We start from the raw sequence: 15,172 nt of genomic DNA, 5'->3' as shown, positions 1-15,172 counted from the left end.
CCCAGGGCTCTAATGAGGCAGAGCCCCAGGTCCATGCTTCCTCCCTCTGTCTCCACCCACAACTTCACTGTGTGGCTCCAAGGCTTGCTCTGTATCCTCCAGGACCTGTGAGTAATAAATCTTGTTCTTAAAAGTTCCCTGATGGTTTCTTGCTGAAGTGTGCCCTGTGATCATAAGAACTGCAAGGGGTGGTTCAGCTACAACATGGGCCCCAGTGGGGGTGGGGTGGGGAATGTTTGTGGGGCTCACTATGAGTAAATCTGGGCCCAGAAATTGTCTCAGATATTCCCAGCTAAGAATATAACTATCAATAGGCTGGGACAACACAACATTCTTAGTAGAAGATATAGGAGAAAAGTTTCATGCTACTAGATTTGGCAATGACTTTTTTGCATATGAGATTAAACGCACAGGCAACAAAAGAAAAAATGATAAATTGAACTACATCAAAATTTAAAACTTCTGTGCATCAAAGGACATACAGTAAAAGGCAACCCACAGAACTGTATAAAAATTTTCAAATCATATATCTGATAAGGAGTAAATATCCGGAAAACATAAAGAACTCCTAGCATTCAATGACAACAAAAACATACAACCCAATTAAGAAATAGGCAAAGGACTTGACATTTGTCTAATGAAGCCATACAAATGGCCAATAAGTACATGAAGTGATGCTCAACATAACTAATCATTAGGGAAATGTTTATCAAAACCACAATGAGATATTACTTTACACTTATTAGGATGACTACCATCAAAAAAGCAGAATACAGCAAGTGTTAGAGAAGACGTGAAGAAATTGGACCATTCATGCACTGTTGGTGGGATTTTAAGATGGTACTGCTGCTATGGAAACAGTTTGGCAGTTTCTCAAAGGTTAAACATAGAACTACCAATTGACCAAGCAATTCCATTCCTAGGTATATGTATAAAAGAATTGAAAGCAGGGACTTGAAGAGATCTTTGTATACCTATGTCCATAGCAGCATTATCTGCAATAGCCAAATGTGGAAGCAACCCAAGTGTCCACTGACGGATGAATGGAAAAATAAAATGTGGTTATATACACAATGGAGTATTTTTCAACCTTGAAAAGGAAGGACATTCTGACATATACTACAACATGGTTGAACCTTGAAGACATTATGTTCCCTGAGCTAATCACAAAAGGGCAAGTGTTGCACGATTCCACTTATCTAGGCACTAGAGTAGTCAAATTTATAGAGACAGAGAGAATGGTGGTTGCTAGGGGCTGCGGGGACGGGGGAATGGGGGAGTTATTGTTTAATAGGTATAGAGTTTTAGCTTGTAAGATGAAACGAATTCTGTGGATGGATGGTGGTGATGATAGCACAACAATGTGGATGTACTTAATGCCCCTGAACTGTACACTTAAAAATCATTTTTGATGGTAAATTTTATGTTATGTGTATTTTAGTACAATTAAAAATATGTATTACTTAAATCTTCTTTTTCAGCAAATCTTCTCTGATACTCTGCTGCCAAGGGCACGGGGGCAGCCTTGATACTGCTGGGTGGGGTAGATTCCCCACTCAGCCTCCATTGACACTGGTGGGTGGGGGAGGAAGAGGGGCACCTTACTTAGGGTTCACCACTAGGTGACACCCCCATGGCTCTGTGGGATAGGATCACCACATTACTGCTCCCCCATGTAGCCTATACTGACACTGGGGAGGCTGGGGAAGGGTGCTCATTTCTGCTGAGAGATGATGAAAGTCTCAGCCTCCCACTTAGCTGTCTCTGGCACCACCCTGGGGAAGGGGAGGGCTGTCTTGTTTATAGCCAGGTAATGGTGGAAGTCTAGGTTCCTACATGGCCTTTGTTTATGGAGGTGGGGGCCATAGTTTTTCCTGTGGTGTTTGGGTAGAGTAGGTCAGTTATCGTCTGAAAGTTTTCCTCGATCTATGGCTGAGAAAATAGGGTTTTCTTGGTTTTGTTTTTATTTTTTTGTCTGTGCTTAATAGTATTTTTGGGTTATAGGCTTCCTAAGCACCCAGTTCAGGATATTTGAAGAAAAACAAACAAATAAACAAACAAACAAAAAAACCTCAGGAAACTCACCACCAGGTCATTCTTTGGATTCCAAGGTCCCTAGCTCTTCTGCCTCCTCTGTACCTTTCAGTCTCCTTATATTTATCCAAAGTTTTAGCTGTAATTAGTGGTAGGAATAGGGAGAAATGTATCTACCTTATCTTGTCCAAAATTGCAAAGCAGAATGTTTTCTTGACTGAAATGAGACCTAAACCCTCGGATAATGGTCGATATCATTAGAAGGACAGTAATGTGGCCAGTAACAGACATATTCTCAGAAACACTTTATTCCTTCCCAATATCCAGATCAGATTAGTGGAGAAGCAGGTTAGGAATCCAGGTCTTTAACACCATAAAATTGGGAATGAGGAGAGGAAACTTTGGGTTCCCTGCTTGCTTTATATAAGGCTCTTAGTACAATTCTTGTAGAGGATCAGGTAGATCTTAAATAAGGGAAGGCAATAATAGACTTGAGATGTTGGGAATATTCCTGGACCAAGCTTTAATCCTGTTGGTTTAATTCCTAATCTGGCTCCATCATCCAACAATATGGGTGGCTAATGCAAAAGGATATAACCTGCTAGATTTGATGGGAGTTGATTGGGAAAACAGTGCCATGTCTGGGGAATGATGTCCAGAACATAGTGCCATTATGATGATTGTCCACAAAGCTCTATGGTCTGCAGCTTCTCCTGAATATAGTTCCCACAATCTGACCACCTCATTTGGGACCATGTCATCATCAGCTCAGCTTAAAATAATTTATAGATGCCAAAAAGGGATTTTATACCCATTTCCAGACTCAGTATATTTGCTGGGAGTATTACTAGGTTGTAGTAGTTTTGGGGTATTTAAATGTAGCTGATAGATTCATAATTTTTGCTTTATTTAACTTTAGCTTGATATATAGTTGATACTTTCAGGCAGCATGTAGAGAATGCAGATATTATTACATAACCATTTCAGGACACTTTAATTACATCTCTTTAATTTGGGGAGTTCACAATAGAGGTGGTTAAAGTCTTTTCCTTTTTATATTTAGAAATTGCAACACTATAGTCATTTATTCACTCAAGTAGCCTTTAGTTCTTACCCCCAACATTCTTGTTTCCTCTCTTATCCACACACGATTTCGTGGCATTTTTCACTAAGATACAATAGAGAAATGAAAAGATAAATGTTTCTTTTCTATAGGAAAATATGGAAACAAATAAATATTATGTTCTTGGGTAAGGTACTTAAAATGGAGGGAAATCTAATCCTAGCGCTGCTAATTTTTCACTGCTTCATATTCCCCTGAGAGATGTTTTTCATCAAACCATCAATATTACTATCTTGAAAAATCCAATAATTAGTTCTCAAGTAGTTTTGTTCATGTGGCAACCTTAAATTGGACTGTAGTAAATAGTATATGGTGGCTGCTCCCATCCATCAGTCCCTCTAGAAATTACCCATATTCAGAAAACTTGGACTTTTTCTTGCTATGGTTTATTCTCTTACTCCATATTGTTTTCTTCCAACTAAAGTCTGGTGCAGGGACACCTGACTGACAGAACACGTATGTCTACATCGGCTGCACAGGAGGCTAAAAAGTAAAGTGCTACATATTCTACTTTGTAAAGGTGGGCTTCACAAGTTGGGGAACCTATGAAAATGTAGGAAAGGTATTCAATAGATAAGACAATTAAAACTCACAGATAGCTATCATTAAAGCTGTGGATAACCTTTGGGATTTCTGTATAACTCATTTCAGTTATCCTTAGACTCCATATTTAATATCCATGAGAATTTTTCCTTAGTCCTAGCTAGCTGGGCCAAAGGTGAACATCTAACTCAAAGTGGGATCATAATATACGCTTTCCCAGGTTGTTTAGGCTGATTTCTTAATGGAAAGATGTAAAACCTTGGGAGCAGTGGTGTTGCCATGCTCTACCCTAATGGACAGAGTTGTAGAGAAAGTGAGTTTGAAGAGTAAGAAAAATAGAGAGGACACCCAGAGAAAAGAAGAGATGAGAAGTAGCAGAACTTGTTGAGTTTCTGATGCCTTTCAATTTTCTAGTTCCAGTTTCTTTTGGAAACCTGGCTAACTTCTTGCCCTTACATTATATAATCATATCTGTTCATATATTACAACAAATATACCTTCATTTTGCTAAAACTAGTAAGAGATAGCTTCTGTTTCTTGCAACTAAAATGTCTTTTTAAAAAATTCGCTTTGTCTTCTAACTTTTCTCACATTGGCAGTCTACTCTCACAATCTACTCTCCTGAATCTCCAATGTCTGGCTCTTTTTATTTTTTTCCCAACTTCTTCTTTATAGCCATATCTGAAATTTAAGACTTTGTCTTTAAATTCTTCACTAATAAACTTTTCCTTCCATTTACTGGAACTCTTAAGGTTTGAGTTCTCTAAGCAGGCCTGTCGACGCTTGAAACTGAGAAGAGGTAGAAAGGTATAGTGGAAAGAGTCAAATTTGAGTTCAAATCTTGTCCTTACCCATATCATTTATTCTTTCAAAGGGTGTTTCCTCAGCGGCCAAAAAACCCTGTAGGATTGTGTTGGGGAGCAAATAAGAGAAACTGGTGCAAAACTGAAACTCAAGAAGAACTTGCGTTGGGAATGCCTGCCCTCAGGGCGGTCTACACCGACCACGGATCCCTGCATTCACTTCATCACAGGACTAGCTAGAGGGGCGTGATCTCGCAGGTGATGCCCTCAGTTCCGGACTTTTCGGCTCCGGAAGTCCTGGCGGCAGCACTTGCCGAGTGGGTCCTGCTTCCTCGGTTGTGACCCTCATCGCCCCTCGCGCGGTTCCAACGCCGCAGTTGTGACCAAGAGCTCGGCTTCCGGGCGCGGCTGCGCGAGGAGCCCCGCGGGGACACCTGCGCGGTGGGGGCGTTGGAGCTCTGATGAATCTGCAGGCTCCCAGGACACGTATAGGGAATGAGACGTTGGGGGAGGGAGTTAACATAGACCAAACCCTTTCCTGCCTGTATTAGCATCACACTCTGCGTTTGTTAGCATCACAATCTGGGCCATGCCTGATTTCCCTGGCTGCCTCTGCAGGGACACCTCCATCAAACACATGCCCTCCTCCCCACTTTTCTGCTAGGTTTGTATCAGCAACAGTCTTTCTACCTTTAACCTTCACAAGGTGTAGAGGGAAGAGTACTGCTCAGCAAACCTGGGCTCTAGTCCTTAACTCTCCTTTTTATTAGGTGCATAAGTGCTTGGGCAAAATATTTATCTTTCCTGTTCCTTAGGTTGTTTTTCTGTACAATGAGATAATATATTTTCTGTGTATCTCCCATGTTCACACTAAGTTACTCTGAGAACTGAAATCGGGTTATACAAGTTTAAAATATGCTGTAATCAGGTCCCAACAACTAATATATTAGAATCCTAACTTGAGAGCCATGTCCATGATTCCATGATGCCGGGTACCATGGAGAACTTTTTTTTTTTTTTTAAAAACAACTCAATAGTCTGTAAAGGCACTGTGTCTGTGTCTGACACATAGTAGAAATGAATAAATGAACAAAATGTTTTCTATTCAAACTCCCTCGTTTATACTGAGTCCCAGCTTAAGAGTATAAATGATTTGCTTTGATGGCTAACTAAAGACAACATTATGGTAAGGGAATGTAATTAGCATTTGTTGAGGCTTTAGGTGCTTGGTCTTTTACATATTGTATAATTTATTGAACAAATTATCTGTTAAGCATCAGTATGTGTCAGGTACTGGTCTACATATTGGGGATAAAAGCAGTGAAGAAAAAATATATATTTCTGCACCTCATGGAGCTTACCTCGTGGGAAGGTTCAGGGTGAAGGGAAGTGATGAGTGTTAGTGTCAGGAGGTCAGGGAGATGAACAGGATCCAGCATAGAAGGTAAAGAGTGGCCAGAAAGGTACCTGAAGAGCCCTGGAATCTAAGAAAATTATGCTAAAATTATGCTAAAAGCCTCCTGGATGGTCAGTTAAGATGAGGACTGAGCATTGCTCATTAGATTTTGCAGTACGGAGGTCACTGCTGTCACTGACAAGAATAGTTTTAGGGGCAAGGTAGAGGCCAAACCCTAACTTGGAATGGATTCAAGAGAGAATGAGAGGAGATAATTTGGGAATAGTCAATATGGAAAGTTTTTTTTGAGTTTTGTTTTTAAGGAAAGGAAAGAAATGGAGTCATAGGTAGAAGGGGAAGTAGTCAAGAGGTTTTTTGTTTTAAACAGAGGAAATAATAACATGCTTTATATACTTGTGGGAGTGATGCAGAAGAGAGGGAAAAACTGAAGTCATCAGCTGAAGTGAGGATGCAGTGGGAAGTCTTTTGACTGTGTCCCCTGGAATCTGACTTTTATTGGCCACAGTCACCTTTACATCTTTAACCTCTTCACAAGAAATGTTCTGTACCTCCTTGGCCTGAAAAACCTTGCTTTGTTTTGAGGGCAATACTTTTTTAAGCACTCGCTCACTCTCTGGAACCAAGAGTCCTCGGGTAGGGTGAATGATGAATACATTTTCTGTGAATTCTGCTGAAACTTCAAGACCCATACTGCCCAAACCAGCAGCCACTAGCCACATGTGGCAGTTAAGCCTTTGAAATGTAGTTCGTCTGAACTGACATGTATTTTAAGTGTAAAATGGTGTGCATTTAAGTGTAAAATGCACACCAAATTTTCAAGACTTGATATGATGAAAAGAATGTAAAATATCTAAATATTTTTGAAATATTTGGTTAAGGAAATATATTATTAAAATTAATTTCACCTGTTTCTGTTTACTTTCTTAGTGTGGCTACTAGAAAATTTTAAATTATACACATAGCTCATATTATATTTCTATTGGATAGAGCTATTCTAGATCTTTTCACTCTCCTATAAACCTCTTCCCTCTTTCAGCTCATTTTCTTGATGTCTTTTCTCTACATTTACATAAAATCTTAACAACAGGGCCAAAAAGGCACTATGTGAGCTGGTTCTGCCTATCTTTCCAGCTTCATCCTTAATCACCTTCCTTTTCAATCAATGAGTTCTAGACACACCATCCTCTCAAACCAGCCAATCCTTTTCCCTTCTCAGGATTTTGTTCTATTTCCTCTGCTTGGAGCACTTGTCTTCTGACTCGGAAAATGGCTTGAAAAATCACCTTCTTAGAAAAGCATTTATTTCCTATCTAAAATAGTGCCAACTACCTACCCCACCTCTCTTCCCATCATCCTGTTCATTTCCTAAAATGCATTTTCTAATGCCACACTTCCAAAATTCTCTTGCTAACTCATTAAAAAACAGACAAACATATGTATCATTTATCTTCTCCTTCAGCTTCATTAGAGTAGGGGTCTTGTCTTTGTTTACACCCAGGGTCTAAAACAAGGGTGGATGCCTAAATAGATGCTAAATGAGCACAAGCAATAAAGATTGATTATATATATGATAACATAGGAATATTTAATTTTTTAGTCAAATTTAGTACATATGTGGTTGGGTAGTATTAGAATCTATGTTTAAGTGTTACTGTAAATTATAGAAATTAAAAATAAATGATTAAAGCTAATTTAAGTAATTATGGTTAAAACAACTTGCTTTTTCACCATGTCTGTCTTTTCCTTTAGTTTCCAACATTTGACTCTCTCCTAGTTCTCTGTGTACTCCTTGTGGACTCCTTTCCATGGCCTTATATTTTGGTCTTAAATGATATTCTTCCCTAGGGTCCCTTCTATTTTCCCTCTTGTAAGAAATCACAATTAGAAAGACCCTTGGACTAAACAATTTAGCTTACAAACTTTAAGAGGTTTCGTTATTTGACTAATATTGTGATTTGGTTTTTTTTAACTCTGATTTTAAGGCCATTAGATGGGGCCTGGGTTCTCTAAGACACCATCTGGCCATTACTTTGTAACATTTTACACCTGGTTTCTTGTGGACATTTGATTGCTGGATCTGAGCTTTCTTGACTGGAAATGCCATTTGTATATATGGAGTGCACTACCTTCAAAGCTGAATTACCATGTTAGAATTCTCTACTAAATTCCTAGTCTCATATTTCCAACTTCCTAATAAATGTTTCTACATAGATTGTCCAAAAGCACCTCAGATAAAGAACAATCCAATCTAAATTCATCATTTGCCTATAAAGCTTTTCTTTTCCCTCTATTCCAGCTAACTCCCAAACCCCAGCACTGGTGTCACTTGCAAATATAACCAATCTCCAAATCCTTTTGATTTTATCTTCCACATACATTTCAAACTTTTCCTCCTTGTCTTCATCTCCCACTATTCTAGTTGTAATATGCATCATCTCTCCTCTAGAAAATTGCAGTTATTGTCTAACCTAGAGAACCCGTTTTTAGAATAACAGCCACCTCAGATCCTCCACATTCTAACTACAAGGAACTAACCAAAAGTCTGATGATGCTACTTACTGTGTTTCCACAGTAGTGCACCATGGACAGGCTGAAATTCCAATGCCTTAGCGTGTCATTCAAATTATATCATATTCTCCCCTTGTCTACTGTGTAGCCTCACTTCCCACCTTCTCTCCAATAGACACCATGGTTCATCTTCATCAAACTACTTGCCGTCCTACAAATACGCCATGCTTTCTTCCTTTGGTCAGCGCAGGTCAAGTTGCCTTTGCAATATGAAGTCATTTTGCCTAAATCTCTATTTTTGAATGAATCTGATTGTCTGGTAAGTAGGGAGATACCATTATCAGACATTAGAACTTCTGTGTGTGTGTGTACGTGTGTGTGTGTGTGTGTGTGTAGCATTAATCTATTTTCCTTTTTCATTCAATTTCAGAGGCTGGCTCTTAATTTTTAATGGCCGGAAACATTTTGTTTTCTTAAAATGTGTGGGTTTAATGTCAGTTCACATAGTTGGAGTTCTTGAAAACCTGGTTGATTAACAAAACTGAGGCATTATTATCAAATTATCTCTGTATTTTTTTTCTCTCCCCTTATTGGTTTCTTCCATAGAATTGTCTCTTTGGGAAGTTTTTTCGTATTCCAGTTACTATCATCTTTATTGATGAATATCTATGCTGACACATTTGTTATGAGTAAAACTGAGAAGTCTTAGGCCTAATTTGGTAAATGAGTGTGATTTCCTATTTTTTCAGCCTAAAACTCATACCTAAAAGTCCCTTGTAGTTTTATTTCTTCACATAATTTGAACTCTTTGTTTTTATATCCTGTCTTCTATCAATGATTTGTGCTTTAATATGAATGAATTTCAGAGTTGGAACTGCTATTAGTCTATTCACATGAGAACCTAGGATTAGAAAAAAAGGATTACCTGGGCACCTCTGCTTTAACCCAGACATATATGCAATACCTAAAAATAGGCCCTATTATCATCTGGTTCCTAATCCCCTCCTGCCTCCCAAAGTCCCAACCCTTGGCACTTCCTTCAGTTCCAACGCTCCCAGGTGCCAGAATCTGTTCTCATAAATACCTGACCCTCATACTCTTTTGGAGAAAAGGTATGCTCTCTCTGCTGGACACTAGTATTGCTTTTTGATTGTTCCTTAAGTGTGGGCCTGCGACATGAGTTTTAAAACAGTTGGCATGGAAATGGAAGATGAGGATGTACCTTTGACAAGAGTTCTCTGCATCAGTGATGGATGAAGCAAGCTGAAGATAAATTTCGTCTTCCAGATTGGGAATGGTAAATTAGTAAGGGTAGAACTATATATATAACTTTACTGAATAACTGTACCAAATTTTCTTGGGATGTTTCAACTCTCTAGCTCTAAAACATCTGATTTTTGAAGATATTAGAATATACTGCCTTTTTGTACACAGGAAATTGTAAAATACAGAGACCACAGATTTCAATGTACCTTTAATCTTGTGCCTAATGATGATTTGCCAAGTGTCCTTAGTCCCAGGAGAATATATGTTGAATAAGACATATCTGAGACAGAAAAGTCATATCTACCTGTCTCTTATCGTCTTAGGAGGGTGGAGATATAGAAAACAAACTTCTAATTTCTTTACAGTTTTGTATAGGAGGGTTTTTTCTCCTTATACTCAATTATAAGCCAAACAAGCAAACAAACAAACAAAACTATACACATTTACCCCAGCATTTTTCAACTTCCCAGGGAAATTCTTTGTGCCTATCCTTTAACTTTTAGTTATAGGTGCTTTTACACTCTTTGTCTTTTTTTTTTTTTTTTCTTAAACATCTTTATTGAAGTATAATTGCTTTACAATGGTGTGTTAGCTTCTGCTTTATAACGAAGTGAATCAGTTATACATATACATATGTTCCCATATCTCATCCCTCTTGCATCTCCCTCCCTCCCACCCTCCCTATCCCACCCCTCTAGGTGGTCACAAAGCACCGAGCTGATCTCCCTGTGCTATGCGGCTGCTTCCCACTAGCTATCTATTTCACATTTGGTAGTGTATATATGTCCATGACACTCTCTCACCCTGTCACATCTCACCCCTCCCCCTCCCCATATCCTCAAGTCCATTCTCTAGTAGGTCTGTGTCTTTATTCCCATCTTGCCACTAGGTTCTTCATGACCTTTTTTTTTAAATTTTTTTTTTTCCTTAGATTCCATATATATGTGTTAGCATACTGTATTTCTTTTTCTCTTTCTGACTTACTTCACTCTGTATGACAGACTCTAACTCCATCCACCTCATTACAAATACCTCCATTTCATTTCTTTTTATGGCTGAGTAATATTCCATTGTATATATGTGCCACATCTTCTTTATCCATTCATCTGATGATGGACACCTAGGTTGCTTCCATGTCCTGGCTATTGTAAACAGAGCTGCAATGAATATTTTGGTACATGACTCTTTCTGAATTATGGTTTTCTCAGGGTATATGCCCAGTACACTCTTTGTCTTTTAATCTAAGTTCTGACTTACTTAAGTGATCTTCAATCCTTACTATATATTTGACTATCCTAGCAGGATTTTCCCTTTCCTATAAATTCCTCTTTTCCATTTAGAGAAGAGCATTTAACATTTATTTTAGGGTAGGTTAAGTATTGATGAATTCTTTCAGTTTTTCTTGTCTGGGAAGTTCTTTATCTCTCCTTCTATTCTAAATGATAATCGTGCTGGGTAGTATATCCTAGCTTGCAGGTTTTTCCCTTTCAGCACTTTGAATATATTATGCCACTGCTTTCTAGCCTGCAGAGTTTCTGTAGAGAAATCAGCTGATAGCCTTAAGGGGGTACCTTTGTATATGACTCTTGGTTTTTCTCTTGCTGCCTTTATAGTTGTCTCTTTAACTTTTGCCATTTTAATTATAATGTGTCTAGGCATGGGGCTGTCTGGGTTCATTTTCTTTGGGACTCTCTGTGCTTTTTGTACCCGGATATCTGTTTCCTTCTTTAGGTTTGGGAAGTTTTCAGCCATAATTTTTTCAAATACAGTTTTGATTCCCTTCTCTCTCTCTTCTCCTTTTGGAACCCTGATAATGCAAATGTTGGCACATTTTATATTATCCCATAAATCTCGTATGTTGTTTTTTTTTTTCATTCTTCTTTCAATTTGCTGTTCTGATTGGGTGATTTCCATTATTCTATCTTCCAGATCACTATGTGTTCTTTTCTATCACTTAGTCTGCTATTCATTTCTTCTAGTGTGCTTTTAAATTTTCAGCTACTGACTTATTTATTTTTGATTGGGTCTTCTTTATATTATATTGATCCTTGTTACAATGTTTAGTGTTTGGAGCACTTCTTTTTCCTAGTTAACATTTGTATTACCAATGTTTTGAATTATTTATCTGGTAAATTATATATGTTTCATTATTTTTTCAGGGGGTTTTCTCTTGCTTTTTGAATTGAGAGTAGTTCCTCTGCCTTTTAATTTATTTAACTTCCTCTTCCTGTATGAATTTAATTGAAACAGTTACCTATTGTGGTCTTGAAATGGTGTTCTTATGTGGGAGTGTTCCTATGCAGACTGCTTGTGCCCAGTGGTTTTGGTGGGAGGGCTGGATTTGATGTGGGTGCTAGTCACGTCTTTCCTCAGGGTGTGCTGGAAGCTATAACTTGGTAGGGGGTGGGGTTAGAGGTGGAGGGGCTATAGCCAGCACTGGATGTGAGGTGGAACTTCTTCTCTGCTCAATGGCCATCACCACCTTGTCAGGGGCAGGGTCTGACACCAAGTTGCTGGAGCAGAAGCCCTGGGTTGGACTTGGGTTGTCTCTGTTCACTTTAAGTGTGTGTTTTTCCATCTCTCCTCACCAGGACCTTTGCCCCAAAGGAGGGGAGTGTTGAAGCAAGTGGGGCCTGTGCACATACAGAGGTTCAACGCACTGCCTGTGTAGGCATCTGTGGCTCCACTCAGATGCAGCCCATGGTTGAGTCTTTTTCCTGTCTGTGGCCACCCCAGATCCAAAGGTGCACTGTGGTTTGGTCTGAGTTAGGCTGGAGTGTTTGCTCAGCTTGGGCTGGGGCGCACTGGGTTGGGGCATGTGGTGAGGGGGTTTGCGCAAAACCAAGCAACCGCTAGAGCTGAACTCTGCCTGCCCTGCCTTGGGGGTGAGACCCATCTCTCACAGCTGACCACTGTCCCCAGCCTTTACCACTCTTACCCTGTTGTGGCACTGTTCTGTAGGAGAGATGGGGCCTGTGTAGTTTCTTTCCCTGGATGGAGTGGGGTGAACTGTTGCCAAGTGGCTGCTATCAGAAATCTGGGCTGCTGCTTGAGTAAGTACCAACTGTGGCTGCCACAGCCCTATCCAGGCTCCATCCCGGGGCCAGGTCACCTCTGTGTCCTAAAGTCGAGTCTTTTCCCTGGTACTGGCTGCCCCAGATCCAGTGTTGTGCTGTGGTGTGCAGTGAGCAGGACCAGAGCATTCACTTGGCTTGGGCTGCAGCACTCAATGAGGTGGTCTTGGGAAATCTGGCTTCTCCTAGGGCAGACCTCTCTCTGCCCTGCCTCAGGGGCAAGGCAGTGCACTCATGCCCCTTGTTAGCAGAGTCCAGGCTTCTCCAGCCTTTCTCTCTGTCCCAGCTGTCCTCTAATCAGCCAAGGGGGCTTGGCTTCTCCATGTAAGACTGCAAGAGTGGGATACCCAGTCTGTGGCTTAACCTGCTTACTCCCAGGGCAGGTGTCTGCCATGTATTCTCCCTTTTCCTCTGAGTCCCTCCCAGGAGCACAAGTCCCAACCCAATCACTTTTCTTCCCTTTCTACCTGATTACGTGTGTATCTTTCTTACAGCCTTGGTTGTACAAGAGTCCTTCAGCCAGTTTCCAGTTAGTTTTCAGTGAGAATTGCTCTGCATGTATATGTATTTTTGATGTGTTTTTTTGGGGGAGGTGAGCTCCACGTCCTCTTACTCCACCATCTAGATCTCCCCTCAATACCATATTGTTTTGATGACTATGGCTTTGTAATGTAATTTAAAACCTGGATGTGTGATACCTCCAGCTTTGCTCTTTTTCAAGACTGCTTTGGCTATTTGGGGTGTTTTGTGGTTTTATACAAATTTTAGGATAGTTTTTTCTATTTCTCAGAAAAATGCCATTGGAATTTTGATAGATTGCATTGAACCTATATATCATATTGGGTAATCTGGATATTTTAATACTATTAATTCTTCTCATTGAGAACTTGGGGTATCTTTTCCATTATTTGTGTCTTCTTTTCTTTCTTTCATCAATGTTCTAAAGTTTTCAGTCTACAGATCTTTCACCACCTTTGTTAAATTTATCCCTAAATATTTTACTGTTTTTGACACTATTGTAAATGGGATTCTTTTATTTCTTTCAGTTAGCTCACTGTTAATGCATAGATGCAGTGATATTTGTATGTTGATTTAGTATCCTGCAACTTTACTGAATTACTTTATTAGGTCTAACAGTTTTTGTGGAATCTTTAGGGTTTTCTATATATTATGTCATACACGAACAGAGATAATTTTACTTCTTTTCTGATTTGGATGCTTTTAATTTCTTTTTCTTGCCTAATTGCTCAGGCAAGGCCTTTCAGTATTATGTTGACTGGAAATGGCAAGAGTGAGCATCCTTGTCTTGTTCCTGATCTTAGAGGGAAAGTTATCAGCTTTTCAATCTTGAGTATGATGTTAAGTGTGGGTTTGTCATATATGGCCTTTATTACGTTGAAGTAAATTCCATTCCTATGCTTTTGAGTTTTTATCACAAAAGAATGTTAAATTTTGTCAAATGCTTTTTCTGCATCCATTGAAATATGACTTTTATCCTTCATTATGTTAATGTGGTGTATCACATTTATTTGTGTATGTTGAACCATCCTTACACCCCAGAGAAAATCCCACTTGATAATGTTGTGTGATCCTTTTAATATACTGTTGAATTCAGTTTGCTAATATCTTGTTGAGGATTTTTGCACCTACTTTAAATCAGGGATATTGACTGGTAATTTATTTTCTTGTAGTGTACTAGTCTGGCTTCAGTATCAGGACAATGCTGGCCTTGTAGAATGAGTTTGGAAATCTTTCTTCCTTTTCAATTTTTGGGAAGAGTTTGAGAAGGATTGATATTCTTTAAATGTTGGGTAGGATTCACCAATGAAGCCATCTAGTCCTGAGATTTTGTTTGTTGGGAGATTTTTGATTACTGATTCAATATCCTTGCCTGTTATTGGTCTGCTCATATTTTCTATCACTTCATGATTCAGTCTTAGTAAGTTGTAGGTTTCTGAGAATTTATCCATTTCTTCTAAGTTATCTAATTTGTTGGCATGTAATTGCTCACAGTATTCTCTTATGATCTTTCATATTTGTTTGGTATTAGTTGTAATGTCTCCTCTTTTATAAATATGAGTCAACTATTTTTTTGCTTAGTCTAGCTAAATGTTTGTCAATTTTATTTATCTTTCCAAAAATCCAACTCTTAATTTTGTTCATCTTTTCTATTGTCTTTCCAGTCTCTATTTCATTTATTTCTGCTCTAAGCTTTATTATATTCTTCTTTTTACTAACTTTGGGTTTAGTCTGTTCTTTTTCTAGTTCCTTGAGTTGTAAGATTAGATTGTTTACTTGAGATCTTTGTTTCTTAATGTAGGCATTCATTCCTATAAACTTCCCTCTTAGAACTGCTTTCACTGCATTCGTTTTGATATGTTGTATTTACATTTCCATTTGTCTC

General features: G+C 38.9%; 1 protein-coding gene across 1 annotated transcript in view; it reads right to left on the bottom strand.

Moving 5' to 3' along the window:
* Positions 1–4,739: 4,739 nt before the first annotated feature.
* Positions 4,740–15,172, bottom strand: part of MS4A13 (membrane spanning 4-domains A13) — a 37,928-nt gene continuing 27,495 nt past the window's right edge. The window contains exon 6 of the mRNA XM_061203783.1: positions 4,740–5,045. Within this exon, the coding sequence (XP_061059766.1) occupies positions 4,740–5,045 (306 nt within the window). The remainder of the gene's footprint in view (positions 5,046–15,172) is intronic.

The sequence above is a fragment of the Eubalaena glacialis genome, chromosome 10 (assembly GCF_028564815.1).
Source record: "Eubalaena glacialis isolate mEubGla1 chromosome 10, mEubGla1.1.hap2.+ XY, whole genome shotgun sequence".
NCBI classification, from domain to species: Eukaryota; Metazoa; Chordata; class Mammalia; order Artiodactyla; family Balaenidae; genus Eubalaena; species Eubalaena glacialis.
The sequence above is the reverse complement of the archived record's forward strand: the minus strand, read 5'-3'. Positions and strand labels throughout refer to the sequence as shown.